Raw genomic sequence first — 19,019 nt, 5'->3', positions numbered from 1 at the left:
CATAGTCCCTGTGCCCAAGAATGCCTAGGTAACCTGTCTAAATGACTATCGCCCCATAGCACTCACATCTGTAGCCATGAAATCAGATCCTCAAAAAGATCTACAGCTGCACCATTGAGTGAATCTTGACTAGCAACTGCTTGGCATCCAACCGCAAGGCCCTACAGAGGGTAGTGCGTACGGCCCAGTACATACTGGGGCCGAGCTCCCTGCTATGCATATTGAGAAACACCCATAGTACACATATACACCAATATACAAATCTATCAAGCTAGGTGTCAGCATGCAGTATGCTTAAAGTGACAGTCAAAACCGTGCTATTCTCCAACCCCTCTCATAGTTGCTAGATTAATCCACCTCACACAAAGGTCCAGTGATAGTCCTTGGGGATCTCTCTCTCTCTGAGTCTTCCTACAGTTCACTCTAGTGGCCCCCTCAGACCTCACATACCACTAGGCCCTCAGCAGTTTGGAGCACCACACAATGTCCTCTGACATCCACACAGAATAACATTGACACTAAGAGCCTTTACGCTCACCATCTTAGAACCGACACACAGTCTGAAACGGCACCCTCTTCAGTATATAGTGATTTTTTCTTGAGCAGATGGTCGGGGTGCAGGAACATAACTACAAATAATTTGTAGATGGCAAGAAGACCAAACAGATATAATACTTGACTAAAACATAATCATTTCAAACCTTGCTTACATTCTTTATTATGCGTGGGAATACTTGGGAACAGATTTCCAAAATTAAAATCCCTTGGAACTAACCCTCGCAAGGCTGCCTGCCCAGAAGGCATCCCTAGCCGCGTCCTCAGAGCATGCGCAGACCAGCTGGCTGGTGTGTTTATGGACATATTCAATCTCTCCATATCCCAGTCTGCTGTCCCCACATGCTTCAAGATGGCCACCATTGTTCCTGTACCCAAGAAAGCAAAGGTAACTGAACTAAATGACTATCGCCCCGTAGCACTCACCTCTGTCATCATGAAGTGCTTTGAGAGACTAGTCAAGGATCATATCACCTCTACCTTACCTGTCACCCTAGACCCACTTCAACTTGCTTACAGCCCCAATAGATCCACAGACGATGCATTCGCCATCACACTGCCCTATCCCATCTGGACAAGAGGAATACCTATGTAAGAATGCTGTTCATTGACTATAGCTCAGCATTCAACACCATAGTACCCTCCAAGCTCATCATTAAGCTCGAAGCCCTGGGTCTGAACCCTGCCTTGTGCAACTGGGTCCTGGACATCCTGACGGGCCGCCCCCAGGTGGTGAAGGTAAAAAACAACACCTCCACTTCGCTGATCCTCAACACTGTGGCGCCACAAGGGTGTGTGCTCAGCCCCCTCCTGTACTCCCTGTTCACCCATGACTGCGTGGCCAAGCACGCCTCCAACTCAATCATCAAGTTTGCAGACGACACAACAGTAGTAGGCTTGATTACCAACAATGATGAGACAGCCTACAGGGAGGAGGTGAGGGCTCTGGCAGTGTGGTGCCAGGAAAATAACCTCTCACTCAACATCAACAAAACAAAGGAGATGATTGTGGACTTCAGGAAACAGCAGAGGGTGCACCCCCCTATCCACATCGACGGGACCGCAGTGGAGAAGGTGGAAAGCTTCAAGTTCCTTGGCGAACACATCACTGACAAACTGAAATGGTCCACCCACACAGACAGTTTGGTGAAGAAGGCGCAACAGAGCCTCTTCAACCTCAGGAGGCTGAAGAAATTTGTCTTGGCACCTAAAACTCTCACTAACTTTTATAGATGCACAATTGAGAGCATCCTGTCGGGCTGCATCACCGCCTGGTACGGCAACTGCACCCCCCGCAACCGCAGGGCTCTCCAGAGGGTGGTGCAGTCTAGGAAGGCCAAAAAGATAATCAAGGACATCAACCACCTGAGCCACTGCCTGTTCACCCTGCTATCATCCAGAAGGCGAGGTCAGTACAGGTGCATCAATGCTGGGACCGAGAGACTGAAAAACAGCTTATATTCTCAAGGCCATCAGACTGTTAAATAGCCATCACTAGCACATTAGAGGCTGCTGCTGCCTATAGAAATCACTGGCCACTTTAAGAAATGGAACACTAGTCCCTTTAATAATGTTTACATATCTTGCATTACTCATCTCATATGTACAGTGGGGAAAAAAAGTATTTAGTCAGCCACCAATTGTGCAAGTTCTCCCACTTAAAAAGATGAGAGAGGCCTGTAATTTTAATCATAGGTACACGTCAACTATGACAGACAAAATGAGGGAAAAAAATCCAGAAAACCACATTGTAGGATTTTTAATGAATTTATTTGCAAATTATGGTGGAAAATAAGTATTTGGTCAATAACAAAAGTTTCTCAATACTTTGTTATATACCCTTTGTTGGCAATGACACAGGTCAAACGTTTTCTGTAAGTCTTCACAAGGTTTTCACACACTGTTGCTGGTATTTTGGCCCATTCCTCCATGCAGATCTCCTCTAGAGCAGTGATGTTTTGGGGCTGTCGCTCGAGCAACACAGACTTTCAACTCCCTCCAAAGATTTTCTATGGGGTTGAGATCTGGAGACTGGCTAGGCCACTCCAGGACCTTGAAATGCTTCTTACAAAGCCACTCCTTCGTTGCCCGGGCGGTGTGTTTGGGATCATTGTCATGCTGAAAGACCCAGCCACGTTTCATCTTCAATGCCCTTGCTGTTGGAAGGAGGTTTTCACTCAAAATCTCACGATACATGGCCCCATTCATTCTTTCCTTTACACGGATCAGTCGTCCTGGTCCCTTTGCAGAAAAACAGCCCCAAAGCATGATGTTTCCACCCCCATGCTTCACAGTAGGTATGGTGTTCTTTGGATGCAACTCAGCATTCTTTGTCCTCCAAACACAATGAGTTGAGTTTTTACCAAAAAGTTATATTTTGGTTTCATCTGACCATATGACATTCTCCCAATCCTCTTCTGGATCATCCAAATGCACTCTAGCAAACTTCAGACGGGCCTGGACATGTACTGGCTTAAGCAGGGGGACACGTCTGGCACTGCAGGATTTGAGTCCCTGGCGGCGTAGTGTGTTACTCTGCAGGTAATTCACTAGGTCCCCCTGTGTGGTTCTGGGATTTTTGCTCACCGTTCTTGTGATCATTTTGACCCCACGGGGTGAGATCTTGCGTGGAGCCCCAGATCGAGGGAGATTATCAGTGGTCTTGTATGTCTTCCATTTCCTAATAATTGCTCCCACAGTTGATTTCTTCAAACCAAGCTGCTTACCTATTGCAGATTCAGTCTTCCCAGCCTGGTGCAGGTCTACAATTTTGTTTCTGGTGTCCTTTGACAGCTTTTTGGTCTTGGCCATAGTGGAGGTTGGAGTGTGACTGTTTGAGGTTGTGGACAGGTGTCTTTTATACTGATAACAAGTTCAAACAGGTGCCATTAATACAGGTAACGAGTGGAGGACAGAGGAACCTCTTAAAGAAGAAGTTACAGGTCTGTGAGAGCCAGAAATCTTGCAAATAAATTCATAAAAAATCCTACAATGTGATTTTCTGGATTTTTTTCTTCTCAATTTTTCTGTCATAGTTGACGTGTACCTATGATGACAATTACAGGCCTCTCTCATCTTTTTAAGTGGGAGAACTTGCACAATTGGTGGCTGACTAAATACTTTTTTTCACCCACTGTATATACTGTATTCTATAATATTCTACGATATCTTAGTCCATGCCGCTCTGTCATTGCTCGTCCATATATGTATATATTCTTAATTCCATTCCTTACTTAGATTTGTGTGTATTGGGTATATGTTGTGAAATTGTTAGATATTACTGCACTGTCGGAGCTAGAAGCACAAGCATTTCGCTACACCCACAATAACATCTGCTAAACACGTGTATGTGGCAAATACTATTTGATTTGATGTTTTATGTACAACAATGAAAATTCAACAACAAGAAAACTTGGTCGATGTAAATGGGGGGCCAAATAAAACCACCCGCAGGCCACAGTTGGGGAACCCTGCTTTAGACCACGTGTCAAACTCACACAAATGGCTACTATACGCTCTAAGAGGCCACTTTACACTCAATTTGCAGACAATCCCACAAATAGGCATGCTGTACTCCTACATTTAGACTTTTGTTGACTGTCCCCCAAAACATCTCATGTGTTAAGGTAGGTAGAAATGCATCGCAATACCACTGATCAAGTGAAAGAATGTAGCCTAAAAGAAAAAAATGAAGTAAATACATTGGGGAGTGTTTTTCTAAGCATGGTTGAGGAGGCTTCCTGGTTCAATCACTCTATGTTACCTGACTACCGCCCCTTTCCTCCGGCTGACAGCTTGCACACACACACACATACAGCTGCGGTTATACAGCAGCGGGGAAAGGCAAAGCCACTGGGATGGAGAGAACCTGCTCACGGCGGCCACTCTACCTGTTGTGAACAGGCCTGCTAGAACACATCAAGGAGGGAGAGGTCAGGGCTGAGCCAAGCATAATCAGAGGAACTGCACCAGTAGGACAGGTAACATAGCTACCAGAGAACAAGAGAGGCTTTCACTAGGAGAGAGAGGAGGGAGAGAGCGAGCGAGCGAGAGAGAGAGGAGGGAGAGAGTGAAAGAGAGAGAGAGAGAGAGAGAGAGAGGGAGAGAAAGCGAGCAAGAGAAAGAGCGAGAGAAAGTGATAAAGAAAGAGAGCGAGAGAAAGAGAGTGAGAGAAAGAGAGCGAGCGAGCGAGAGAAAGAGGGGAGAGAGAGAGAGGGGCGGGAGAGAGAGAGAGAGAGAGGGGTAGTATGTGTGCCCTCCATCTCAACTTCCTCCCTGGTGCTGCCAGCAGCTGGTCCACATCTGGAGGGTGGTCTCCACACATTCCTCTGGATTCCTGCTCCCCTCCCTCCCGCCTCTCAATTGGACCATTCACAGACACACAAATACACGCACACACTTGCGCGCACAGACCCAGACACACAAACATGCAGACACACACACACGCACAAACACACACGCACACAACAGCATATCCACACACACACACACATGCAGGCGCATACACACACAGATAGATAGAAACATGCACAGACACAAACAAACAGACGGACAGACGCATGCATGCACACACACAAATACATATGCTCACTCACGCACAAATACTTGGCTCTGGAGTCTGGTCTGAGCATCCTCGGAGGGCCATTAATTATTTATAAATTACATGTGCAGTACCAGTGGTGACCACAGGGTGGTAGCAGCACACCACAGAGAGCAGGGCCCAGACAAAGCAGAGGAGCCAGGCACAAAGGCAGGCCGTTTTGTCCTCCTCATCCCCACAGAGTAAACAGTGCTTTCTAACCCAGGAGGAACAAGTGATGCTCCTGTCTACTGGCCAAATGGTATGTGGAGGAGGATTATGATGACACAGATAAGCGTACGCACACACCAAATCCCAGGCTCTTATGACCGAGACGTAAGGCAAGAGCATATGATCGTGGTCAAACCAGTAACCAGATGTTTCTAAACCCTGACATAGGTCACAGTCACCGATAGAATAGCCGGATCAGTGTAAACTAGGGCCTGTGTAATATGGTGACAAAGGCGATATCTAGAGAGTGTTGGGACACCGGTAAGGAAGGCAGTTGTGGTATAAGTCTCTGTGTGTTCTTACCTGGCACTCTCAAACGTGGCAGATGAGGTCTTTCCAATGGCTCCAAACCCTACACCCACAGCCAGGCCCTCTGCAAGAGAACACACAAACACATACAGCCATGGAGGTTAAAATATGTGTGTTTGTGTGTGTGTGTGTGTGTGTGTGTGTGTGTGTGTGTGTGTGTGTGTGTGTGTGTGTGTGTGTGTGTGTGTGTGTGTGTGTGTGTGTGTGTGTGTGAGTGAGTGAGTGAGTGAGTGAGTGAGTGAGTGAGTGAGTGAGTGAGTGAGTGAGTGAGTGAGTGAGTGAGTGAGTGAGTGAGAGACAGAGAGACAGAGAGAGAGGGAGACAGAGCGAGAGAGAGAGTGAGACAGAGAGAGATTGAAAGCGCATGGACAAGTGAGAATAGGAAGGGAATGGTTATAGAGAGCTGGTGAGTCAGAAAGTACAGTCAGAGTTTTTCAAGCTGCTTGGCTGATCAACCAGAATATATAAGAGTCAACATCTATATCGAGTGTATTATTGAGAGAGAGAGAGAACATGGAAAGGAGAGGAGGGAGGTAGAGAGAGAGAGAGAGAGAGAGAGAGAGAGAGAGAGAGAGAGAGAGAGAGAGAGAGAGAGAGAGAGAGGGGGAGGCAGAAAGAGAGAGAGAGAGAGGAGGAAGAGAGAGAGGAGGAGGAGGAAGAGAGAGAGGAGGAGGAGGGAGGAGGAGAGAGGCGGGAAGAGAGCGAGGGGGAGGAGGGAGGAAGAGAGAGAGGAGGAGGAGGAAGAGAGAGAGGAGGAGGAAGAGAGAGAGGAGGAGGAGGGAGGAGGAGAGAGGCGGGAAAAGAGCGAGGAGGAGGAGGGAGGAAGAGAGAGAGGAGGAGGAGGAAGAGAGAGAGGAGGAGGAGGAGGGAGGAGGAGAGAGAGAAAAAAGAGGAGTCACGGAGCTCTCAGTCTTCTGTCTACTGAAGGAAAGACAAAGCAACACACCCAGCAGGACAGACATGATCCATGCCTCCAGTCAATTCACAATGAATTGTGTGTGAAAATATAATATATTTATCAATGAATGACCGTATTATTTCCTATTCTAATCAAATGTAATTCTGTCACTATGAGCAGGTTGGGTGTGCGATATAGTCTTACACAAGCACTCTCTCTCTCGTACTTGAAAGCATGTACACACACACACACACACACACACTTGTACCAGCAAGCAACTCCCTCTAATTGGACTCACAGCAGCTTCCAGCTGGGTATCGCTCTCCCTCTTTTCCCTCCCCCCTCTCTTCTTTCACTCTCTGATTTTAAACACTGGGATATAAATACAGCTGAAAAGACCACAGGTTAGACTGACAGCCGTACACACACACAGGTAATGAGACTCCTAAAGGTCTGTCTGTGTGTGTGTGTGTATGTGCGTGTAAAGCCTGACTGAAAAACACACACAGCTCCATACTTCAATCCCTGCACTGACTGGCAGCTGACACCATCAGTGGCAAACGCTCTCTCACACACAGAGAACCATGAAGCCTGCAACAGTACCTACAGCACATCCATGACTGGAGTAGACTATAGTGTTGAATAGTTTAGTATAGTATAGTATAGTATAGTATAGTATACTGCATTCGGAAAGTATTCAGATCCCTTGACTTTTTCCACATTTTGTTACGTTACAGCCTTATTCTAAAATTGATTAAAATGTTTTTTCCCCTCATCATCAATCTATAGACAATACCGCATAATGACAAAGCAAAAACAGGTTTCTAGAAATTTTTGCAAATGTATTACAAATAAAAAACTGAAAATATTATATTTACATAAGTATTCAGACACTTGAAGCACCTTTGGCAGCGATTACAGCATCAAGTCCACTTGGGTATGACGCTACAAGCTTGGCACAACTGTATTTGGGGAGTTTCTCCCATTCTTCTCTGCAGATTCTCTCAAGCTCTGTCAGGTGGGATGGAGAGAGTCGTTGCACAGCTATTTTCAGGTCTCTCCGGAGCTGTTCGATCAGATTCAAGTCCGGGCTCTGGCTGGGCGACTCAAGTACATTCAGAGACTTGTCCTGAGCCACTCCTGCATTGTCTTGGCTGTGTGCTTAGGGTTGTTGTCCTGTTGGAAGGTGAACCTTCACCCCAGTCTGAGGTCCTGAGTGCTCTGGAGCAGGTTTTCATCAAGGATCTCTCTGTACTTTGCTAAGTTCATCTTTCCCTCGATCCTGACTAGTCTCCCAGTCCCTGCTGCTGAAAAACATCCCCACAGCATGATGCTGGCACCACTATGCTTCACCGTAGGGATGGTGCCAGGTTTCCTCCAGACGTGACGCTTGGCATTCAGGCCAAAGAGTTCAATCTTGGTTTCATCAGACCAGATAATCTTGTTTGTCATGGTCTTTGAGTCTTTAGGTACCTTTTGACAAACTCCAAGCGGGCTGTCATGTGCCTTTTACTGAGGAGTGGCTTCCTTCTGGCCAATCTACCATAAAGGCCTGATTGGTGGAATGCTGCAGAGATGGTTGTCCTTCTGGAAGGATCTCCCATCTCCACAGAGGAACTCTGGAACTCTGTCAGAGTGACCATCGGTTTCTTGGTCCCCTCCCTGACCAAGGCCCTTCTCCCCCGATTGCTCAGTTTGGCCAGGCAGCCAGCTCTAGGAAGAGTCTCGGTGGTTCCACACTTCCATTTAAGAATGATGGAGGCCACTGTGTTCTTGGGGACCTTCAATCCGGCTGAAATGTTTTGGTACCCTTCCCCAGATCTGTGCCTCGACACAATCCTGTCTCGGAGCTCTATGGACAATTCCTTCGACTTCATGGTTTGGTTTTGCTCTGACATGCGCTGTCAACTGGGGGACCTTATATAGACAGGTGTGTGCCTTTTCAAATCATGTCCAATCAATTGAATTTACCACAGCTGGACTCCAATGAAGGTGTAGAAACATCTCAAGGATGATCAATGGAAAAAGGATGCACCTGAACTCAATTTCGAGTCTCATAGCAAAGGGTCTGAGTACTTATGTAAATAAGGTATTTCAGTTTTTTATTTTTAATACATTTGCAAAAATTTCTAAAAACCTGTTTTCACTTTGTCATTATGGGTTATTGTGTGTACATTGATGAGAGCAAACAACTATTTAATCCATTTTAGAATAAGGCTGTAACGTAACAAAATGTGGAAAAAGTCAAGGGGTCTGAATACTTTCCGAATGCACTGTCTATACAGATGCACAACATTCCAAGCTTCACTGAAATACTTCATCTTCCATTAAGGGGCTTCATTCCCATGAGTGCTTTCATGTCAAGTCAAGAGCCATCTCATCCCATCATCCCATTGGCTGATTCACTAACGAGCTCTCTAATCATTGGCTGATGGGCATTTTTTAAAGTTGAATTGCCCACAGTAAGAGCAAGCATCAGCAAACATGTTCATGTGCGGAGGGTGAAACGCTTCAGGATTTCCTCTGCCATCTAGTAGTAATGATAGGAACTTCATCCTGATCCTTTCTCGTCCGTCTTCATGTCACTCCCCATCTCTTTATCCCTCATCTTCTCTCTCTCTCTCTGCACCTCCTCATCCACCTCCCATATCTCTCTCTCTCTACATTACTCCTCCCTCTCTCTCTCAATGTGAGTGAACGTGCAACTGACCAATGCTGACACACGCAGCTCTGTGTAGGCATACGGACGGGAGAAAACAGCCGAGAGAGAACTAAGCCATCTCTTCCCTCTTTCCCTGAACGTACATAAATAACTCTTACAAGTCATAAAAGTGAGTTAGAAAGAGAGAGAAGGAAGAACCATTACATTCCCATGTCACCCCCTGGCTATCGGCCCATAGCTCTAACCAGAGAGGCATGGGAGTGGGGGGAGGTTGGTTGGGGCAGGTGATGAATATTCCCTCAGATTGAAATACATAGGGTATTCAGTTAAGGCCATTAAGGATGCATAACAGATCCACTTCAGTGGAGGCCCCCACACTCCATCAGTCTCAATTGGCTGCTCTGGTCTGGGCTCGGTGGTGCTGGAGGAGCCATTAAAAACTCAGGCAGGGGAAGTAAAACCTTAATTTGTCACCATATGAGACATTAGGAGGGGTGCTGCCTGGGGGGAGGATCACTCTCTAGCTTCACAGTGGCACAGTGAATGGGTTGAGTTTGATGGGGCGGAGGGGGGTGGTCTTTCCCATGTGGGAACCATATTTCAGTAATCTACAGCAGTGTCCTCAAGGACCGCAGGGGCGATCAGGGACTGATTCAGACCAAACAGGCTTAGAGGGAGGGATGGAAAGATGTGGCGGCAGGTAGCCTAGCAGTTAAGAGCATTGGGTGAGTAACCGAAAGGTCACTGGTTCAAATCCCAGAGTCGACTAGGTGAAAAATCTACCGATGTGCCCTTGAGCAAGGCACTTAACCCTAATTGCTCCTGTAAGTCGCTCTGGATAAGTACGTCTGTTAAACGACTAAAATGTAAAGAATTGTGTACTATTCCAAGACTTAGGCCATGCTCTTTGATGAGATGTAAGTTTGCTGAATGACTCACTATCAACATTTAACGACAACACACACAGCGAGGTGTGTGTAGGTGAGCATCTGGCATTGCTAGTTACCATGTTGACAAGGAGCAAGGCGCGCAGACAGATTCTTCAGCGACTGACTGAACAGCCTCTTGTGCTTGGGGGGACGTAACCACCATGGCATTTGATGTGTCATACATGACAGCAAATATAGGGTTTGTGGATCTACTCCTGGGAAAGGTGCAAAGTTAGTCCCAAGATTGATAGAACCATTAGTAAGAGAGTGGGACTTTACAATAGATGGACGTGCTCTGAGCAGTAGCCACTTTGCTAATACAGCTAATCTGCTAATCTTATGATGCATGAAATAATCAGAGATAAGGGTGTGTGAGTCACTGTGGAAGCTAAGTTTAATAGCATCCAGTCAATCATCTTTATCGTTTTTTTTTTATTTATTACAAAACCCATTCACAGATATTTCGGTCTCCGATTCTCTTCGAAAAGCCGTCATGCTCCTGTCATAGCGCTGTCGCAATGCTATCATAAAAATGTCACGCTGTCACCATAAAGCTGTCATACGGCAATAATTATTCTGAGATAGCGCCATCTTCTCGCCTCTACCTAATAAGTGCTGACAAGGTCAGAACTACTACAGAAATACCACTAGATCTTCTAATTGCCAGGTAAGAGTTTGGTCAGCGTGCTAGAAAACGCTTGCCTGACGACTTATCCTGAATTTCATTCTCTATCGATCGCTACATATATTCAGTCTGAAACTGCCATCCTAGAAGTCATTTGTGGTTACGTCAAAATGAGGGGCGTTGTACCAAAAAAAATCATCAGCGATTGGATCGTCTCTAACCAATCAGAGTATCAAAAATGATAACGTCATCATGTAGGTCGGCTCAGGCCCAACCCATCGGTTTCTGGGTCAAATCAGAGTGGTCAGAATGTGTTTGCATTCTACAAGAATGTCAGGGAAGAAAGCAAATCCAGAAAGAAACGCTAATGGGTGTGGCATTTGGCCGGTGGATGGGTAGTCAGGTTAAGAAAAGACTGGAGTTGGCAAAGAAGTGTGACGTGAAGAAAACTCTTGATTTGATGGTTTGGATAGAACATCTCTAATTAGCTAGAGAGTTAGCGAGAGCGAGAGAAGCCGCAAACAGACATGTACATCTTCAAAGCGGTAGAGAAAAATTGCCCGTAATTGGCAATATGCCATTCTAGGCATGTTCAAAGGGCTGAGGTAGCCGAGAAAATACGAATATAGCCTAAGTGCCCTAATGCATCAGCTATGACAGGATACGGAAGTAAATAATTCTGGAAAAGAATTACAATGGTTCCCCATCAGCTCTCACCACTCCAATCCCTAGAGATGATAAACACTCCTTTTCTAGTGAGGAGAGTTGGGAATACCATTCCTAGTATTGGGAGTGAAGTGTATGCAGAGACACAGGGAGAGACACAGAGAGAGACACATAGAGACACAGAGACAAAGAGACACAAAGACAGAGACACAGAAAGAGACAGAGACACACAGAGAGAGACAGAGACACACAGAGAGAGACAGAGACCCAGAGAGAGACACAGAGAGACACAGAGAGAGAGACAGAGAGAGAGAGAGAGAGAGAGAGACAGAGACAGAGACACAGAGAGACCGAGAGAGACAGAGCGAGAGACAGAGACAGACACAGAGAGAGACAGAGAGACACAGAGAGAGAGACCGAGAGAGACCGAGCGAGAGACAGAGACAGACACAGAGACAGACACAGAGAGAGACAGAGAGACACAGAGAGAGAGAGCGAGAGACAGACACAGAGAGACACAGAGAGACAGAGAGAGAGAGAGCGAGAGACAGACACAGAGACAGACACAGAGAGAGACAGAGAGACACAGAGAGACACAGAGAGACACAGAGAGACACAGAGAGACCGAGAGAGAGAGCAAGAGACAGACACAGAGAGACACAGAGAGAGAGAGCGAGAGACAGAGACAGACACAGAGAGACACAGATAGACCCAGAGAGACACAGAGCGAGAGACACAGAGAGACACAGAGACACAGAGAGAGACACAGAGAGACCTAGAGAGAGACACACAGAGAGACACAGAGAGAGACACATAGAGACACAGAGAGAGACACACAGAGAGACACAGAGAGAGACACAGAGAGAGACACAGAGAGAGACACAGAGAGACACACAGAGAGACACAGAGAGAGACACAGAGAGAGACACAGAGAGACACAGAGAGACACAGAGAGAGACACGCAGAGAGACACGCAGAGAGATACACAGAGAGAGACACAGAGAGAGACACAGAGAGAGACACAGAGAGAGACACAGAGAGACACAGAGAGAGACACAGAGAGAGACACAGAGAGAGACACAGAGAGAGCACAGAGAGAGACAGAGAGACACAGAGAGAGAGACAGAGCGAGCGACAGAGACAGACACAGAGACAGACAGAGAGACACAGAGAGACACAGAGAGACCGAGAGAGACACAGAGAGACAGAGAGAGACACAGAGAGACACAGAGAGACACAGAGAGACACAGAGAGACACAGAGAGACACAGAGAGACACAGAGAGAGAGAGAGAGCGAGCATGATAACAAAAACACACTCTGCTATGTATAGTAAATAACTCCGCTCTCAGCTTCCTGTGTTCTCTCTCTGTGCTCAGTTTCCATTTTCGTATTAGCCATACAGTAGTTAGTTGATGTGGAAAATGAAGCGTGCCGTTTTTTTCTCAAGCCCTGCCCTATCAAAACGGCTGATACACACATGCGTGTATATGCACGCTCAAGCACAGGTGCACGCACGCACACACGCACGCACGCACACATGCGCACGTACAGACTAACACCCGCACACACACAGTCAGCATGGAAAAACAGAGGTGTAGAGGAATATGAGAGAGAAAACTTCAAGACAAATCATTTAGATCAATCATTTAGTACCTTCCAACCAATCTATAACTGTATCTAAACATGTCTCTTTCAGTGTCAGGTAGAGTAAACATGAGGACATGGCTTGGCGATAAAGGGAAGCGAACAGTATACTAGGCTTGAGCGGTATACCGTACATACCGTATATACCGTAAACCTGGGTATTTGGAAATAGCCCCGAATGGTTTTTCAATAAAGTCAATACCGTTGAAAGTATTTACTTGAAGTTTTTCAATACATTTTAATATTTGTAAGTTCTTTTTAAGAAAATACCTGCAGTCAACTTGTGCAATGCTTCAGCAGATAAAGCAGATTGCGTTCTTCATTTCAGCTGTCACATTTTTTGACATTATGAAGCTTACCATAGTTTACCAGTCACGTGTTTGTTTGTAAATAGCACAACAGGAGTCGCGTTTTATACTGAAAGTCAAGTGTTTTTTGGCTTCAATAGAGTGATCAGGGACGTGCAACTATAGTTTTCCTTCACAGAAAATACATTAGCGCAACACATTCGGCAGAAAATAGCTTCATTTTCATCAGATGACAACAGAAGTACAACGCTGTTTGGCTGGCAGCCACACGTAAATGAGATTACAATAAAAAAGCAAGGTCTTTTTTGCTAAAGCGATGCATGGCCAACATATTTCTAATGTATAGGCCTATCATATAAAGAATGTAGCCAACTACATTTCCTAAGGTTTTGCTTAAAGTTATTCTTGCATTTTACCGGAGAAAAATAGGCTGGCTACACCGAGAAAGTACCGGAGAAATGTAGCTACACATCAGTCAGAGCGCTCCAGAGAAATGTAGATACACATCAGTCAGAGCGCTCCAGAGAAATGTGGCTACACATCAGTCAGAGCGCTCCAGAGAAATGTGGCTACACATCAGTCAGAGCGCTCCAGAGAAATGTAGATACACATCAGTCAGAGTACTGTCTGCTGATAGAATGCCTGTTTGTGAATTCTCATCTGTGGAGAAGTGCAACTGAAGCACAAAATTAGTCTGATGCCGAGCAGAAATTACAATAAGAAGCATTTTAGATCTGTATTTACAAAACACAGCAAGATATTTCTTATGCGTTTACACGACCACTAGTTTAACTTTCTATCTAATAAGAGGCTGAATTAATAAGGTGGCGGGGCATCATATTGTGTTAGCTTTCTGCTGTGTTTGAGAAGTCAAAGCCCTTTGGATGACTTATTTGTACAGCTGCCACTGCCATCTTGATTTCCTTGCAGGCAGGCCTGTTGCCCTAGAGACTGCAGACTCCACACAGACACAGCGTGCAGAAATGCTGCTGGAGAGCCAGTACTGCATGAGTCTAAACTTTGTTCATTTGCACAATGTATCTCGTTCACATTTGCTTGCAAATGTCCAAACTGACCAAAAATGACATTCGGTAGCTGAATAACTTCATGAGCTGGATTGCCTGTCTTTGCGATGCGTTTATTTTTGTTTGCACTCGTTAGCATATTTAGCTAGCAGCCTCCATAGAAATTCACTATTACTTGTGCTAATTATGCTTTTTAACGTTTTTGGCGCCCCTTGTGTACTAAACTGGTAATACCGTAAATCCCAGTGTGAGAGAAGGACGATATGAAAATCTGGATACCGCCCAACCCTACACTATACACTTCAGAGGTTCAGCTAAATCCCCAAAGCTCTTGTAAACATGAGTGCAGATTAAGCAGAGCGGCGAGACTTCAAAGAAAACGCCACAGGCCTACAGCCAGCCACAGCCAAGCATTGGCAGAAGGGGGGCTTGGACTGTTCCACTGAGCCTGGGGCAGAGCCTGGAGCCGGGCGATAGTGAGTGTGTGTGTGATCCGTATTCACCACCACTAGTCTTCAGCTGTCAGTCACATAGCCAACTCTGTCACACTCCTTGTTGATTATGCCAGAGTAAAGGCTTGGTAGCTCTCTATGGGCACACGGGCACACACACCTCTCAGGGGAGGGACAGCCAGCAGCATGGCTTGGTGGGCTCAATGTGGGAAAGTTTAACAGTGGACTGGTGAAGCCTCCCCATAGTCAGTCACGGAGCCATTCTTCCACAACTAATAAGCCTCGGAAGGGTTCTGTGGTGCAGTTCATGTCAGTCCAGTCCACACCAGCAGTCCACACAAGCCGGGATGAGGAAACATTATACCAACACGATGAACAGCCAGCCGTCTGGTCTGTCTGTCTGTCTGTCTGTCTAGTAATGGTGTTGGATCAGAGACAGGGAAAATGTGATCAATCAACAGCTCACAGCTGATACGTAAGGGAGCGCTCACATGCATAATTTTACATGCTGAGGATTAGCGTAAGCATGCGTACAAACAAACTAGTCCACTCTCTCCACTCTCTCTGAGCCATCGCCATGGCTCACTGGTCATCAGAGACTTCACATTTGCATGTACATTTTGTAAAAAAAACTGAAATACCTTATTTACATGGCTCTTGACTTGACATGAAAGCACTCATGGGAATGAAGCCCCTTAATGGAAGATGAGGTATTTCAGTGAAGCTTGGAATGTTGTGCATCTGTATATACAGTGCATTCGGAAAGTATTCAGACCCCTTGACTTTTTCCACATTTTGTTACGTTACAGCCTTATTCTAAAATGGATTAAAGTGGGTTTTTTTCTCTCATCAATCTACACACAATACCTCATAATGACAAAGCGAAAACATGTTTCTACAACTTACCTGTGGTAAATTCAATTGATTGGACAAGATTTGGAAAGGCACATACCTGTCTACAAAAGCTCCCACAGTTGACAGTGCATGTCAGAGCAAAAACCAAGGCATGAGGCCAAAGGAATTGTCCGTAGAGCTCAGAGACAGGATTGTGTCGAGGCACAGATCTGGGGAAGGGTACCAAAACATTTCTGCAGCATTCAACGTCCCCAAGAACACAGTGGCCTCCATCATTCTTAAATGGAAGAAGTTTAGAACTACCAAGACTCTTCCTAGAGCTGGCCACCCAGCCAAACTGAGCAATCGGGGGAGAAGGGCCTTGGTCAGGGAGGTGACCAAGAACCCAATGGTCACTCTGACAGAGATCAAGAGTTCCTCTGTGGAGATGGGAGAACCTTCCAGAAGGACAACCATCTCTGCAACACTCCACCAATCAGGCCTTAATGGTAGAATGGCCAGAAGGAAGCCACTACTCAGTAAAAAGGCACATGACAGCCCGCTTGGGAGTTTTCCAAAAGGCACCTAAAGACTCTCAGACCATGAGAAACAAGATTCTATGGTCTGATGAAACCAAGACTGAACTCTTTGGCCTGAATGACAAGCGTCACGTCTGGAGGAAACCTGGCACCATCCCTACGGTGAAGCACGTGGTAGCATGCTGTGGGGAGAAGAATGGGAGAATCTCACCAAATACAGGTGTGCCAAGATTGTAGCGTCACACCCAAGAAAAAAATATTTAATCAATTTTAGAATAAGGCTGTAACCTAACAAAATGTGAAAAAAGTCAAGGGGTTTGAATACTTTCCGAATACACTGTAATGTATATACAGGAGCCTACATAAGAGGTCCGGTGTGGCTCAGTTGGTAGAGCATGGCACTTGCAACATCAAGGTTGTGGGTTCGATTCCCACAGGGGACCAGTACGAACAAATATGAAAAGGTACAGTGCCTTGCAAAAGTATTCATCCCCCTTGGCATTTTTCCTATTTTGTTGCATTACAACATGTAATATCAATTGATTTTTATTTGGATTTCATGTAATGGACATACACAAAATAGTCCAAAATGGTGAAATGAAAAAAATAACTTGTTTCAAAGAATTCTAAAAAATAAATAACGGAAAAGTGTACAGTGGGGAAAAAAAGTATTTAGTCAGCCACCAATTGTGCAAGTTCTCCCACTTAAAAAGATGAGAGAGGCCTGTAATTTTCATCATAGGTACGTCAACTATGACAGACAAAATGAGAAAACAAAAATTCCAGAAAATCACATTGTAGGATTTTTCATGATTTTCTTTGCAAATTATGGTGGAAAATAAGTATTTGGTCAATAACAAAAGTTTCTCAATACTTTGTTATATACCCTTTGTTGGCAATGACACAGGTCAAAGGTTTTCTGTAAGTCTTCACAAGGTTCTCACACACTGTTGCTGGTATTTTGGCCCATTCCTCCATGCAGATCTCCTCTAGAGCAGTGATGTTTTGGGGCTGTCGCTGGGCAACACAGACTTTCAACTCCCTCCAAAGATTTTCTATGGGGTTGAGATCTGGAGACTGGCTAGGCCACTCCAGGACCTTGAAATGCTTCTTACGAAGTCACTCCTTCGTTGCCCAGGCGGTGTGTTTGGGATCATTGTCATGCTGAAAGACCCAGCCACGTTTCATCTTCAATGCCCTTGCTGATGGAAGGAGGTTTTCACTCAAAATCTCACGATACATGGCCCCATTCATTCTTTCCTTTACACGGATCAGTCGTCCTGGTCCCTTTGCAGAAAAACAGCCCCAAAGCATGATGTTTCCACCCCCATGCTTCACAATAGGTATGGTGTTCTTTGGATGCAACTCAGCATTCTTTGTCCTTCAAACACGACGAGTTGAGTTTTTACCATCTGACCATATGACATTCTCCCAATCCTCTTCTGGATCATCCAAATGCACTCTAGCAAACTTCAGACGGGCCTGGACATGTACTGGCTTAAGCAGGGGGAAACGTCCAGCACTGCAGGATTTGAGTCCCTGGCGGCGTAGTGTGTTACTGATGGTAGGCTTTGTTACTTTGGTCCCAGCTCTCTGCAGGTCATTCACTAGGTCCCCCCGTGTGGTTCTGGGATTGTTGCTCACCGTTCTTGTGATCATTTTGACCCCACGGGGTGAGATCTTGCGTGGAGCCCCAGATCGAGGGAGATTATCAGTGGTCTTGTATGTCTTCCATTTCCTAATAATTGCTCCCACAGTTGATTTCTTCAAACCAAGCTGCTTACCTATTGCAGATTCAGTCTTCCCAGCCTGGTGCAGGTCTACAATTTTGTTTCTGGTGTCCTTTGACAGCTCTTTGGTCTTGGCCATAGTGGAGTTTGGAGTGTGACTGTTTGAGGTTGTGGACAGGTGTCTTTTATACTGATAACAAGTTCAAACAGGTGCCATTAATACAGGTAACGAGTGGAGGACAGAGGAGCCTCTTAAAGAAGAAGTTACAGGTCTGTGAGAGCCAGAAATCTTGCTTGTTTGTAGGTGACCAAATACTTATTTTCCACCATAATTTGCAAATAAATTCATTAAAAATCCTACAATGTGATTTTCTGGAGAAAAAAAAATCTCCATTTGTCTGTCATAGTTGACGTGTACCTATGATGAAAATTACAGGCCTCTCTCATCTTTTTAAGTGGGAGAACTTGCACAATTGGTGGCTGACTAAATACTTTTTTCCCCCACTGTATTCACCCCGTTTGCTATGAAGCCCCTAAATAAGATCTGGTGCAACCAATTACCTTCAGAAGTCACATTATTAGTTAAATAAAGTCCACCTGTGTGCAATCTAAGTGTCACATGATCTGTCACATAATCTCAGTATATATACACACCTGTTCTGAAAGGCCCCAGAGTCTGCAACACCACTAAGCAAGGGGCACCACCAAGCAAGCGGCACCATGAAGACCAAGGACCTCTCCAAACAGGTCAGGGACAAAGTTGTGGAGAAGTACAGATCAGGGTTGGGGTATTAAAAAATATCAAAAACTTTGAACATCCCACGGAGCACAATTAAATCCATAATAAAAAAAATGGAAAGAATATGTCACCACAACAACTGCCAAGAGAGGGCCGTCCACCAACTCACGGACCAGGCAAGGAGGGCAATAATCAGAGAGGAAATAAAGAGACCAAATATAACCCTGAAGAAGCTGCAAAGCTCCACAGCGGAGATTGGAGTATCTGTCCATAGGACCACTTTAAGCCATACA

General features: G+C 45.5%; 1 protein-coding gene across 2 annotated transcripts in view; it reads right to left on the bottom strand.

Annotated features, from left to right (window-relative positions):
* Nucleotides 1–19,019, bottom strand: part of LOC121539913 (zinc transporter ZIP11) — a 157,207-nt gene that overhangs the window by 23,948 nt on the left and 114,240 nt on the right. For both annotated transcript variants that reach the window (XM_041848589.2, XM_041848651.2), the window contains exon 7: nucleotides 5,669–5,738. In XM_041848589.2, the coding sequence (XP_041704523.1) occupies nucleotides 5,669–5,738 (70 nt within the window). The remainder of the gene's footprint in view (nucleotides 1–5,668; nucleotides 5,739–19,019) is intronic.

This window comes from Coregonus clupeaformis, chromosome 1 (assembly GCF_020615455.1).
Source record: "Coregonus clupeaformis isolate EN_2021a chromosome 1, ASM2061545v1, whole genome shotgun sequence".
Classification (NCBI taxonomy): domain Eukaryota; kingdom Metazoa; phylum Chordata; class Actinopteri; order Salmoniformes; family Salmonidae; genus Coregonus; species Coregonus clupeaformis.
This window is presented reverse-complemented; position numbering and strand designations above follow the sequence as displayed.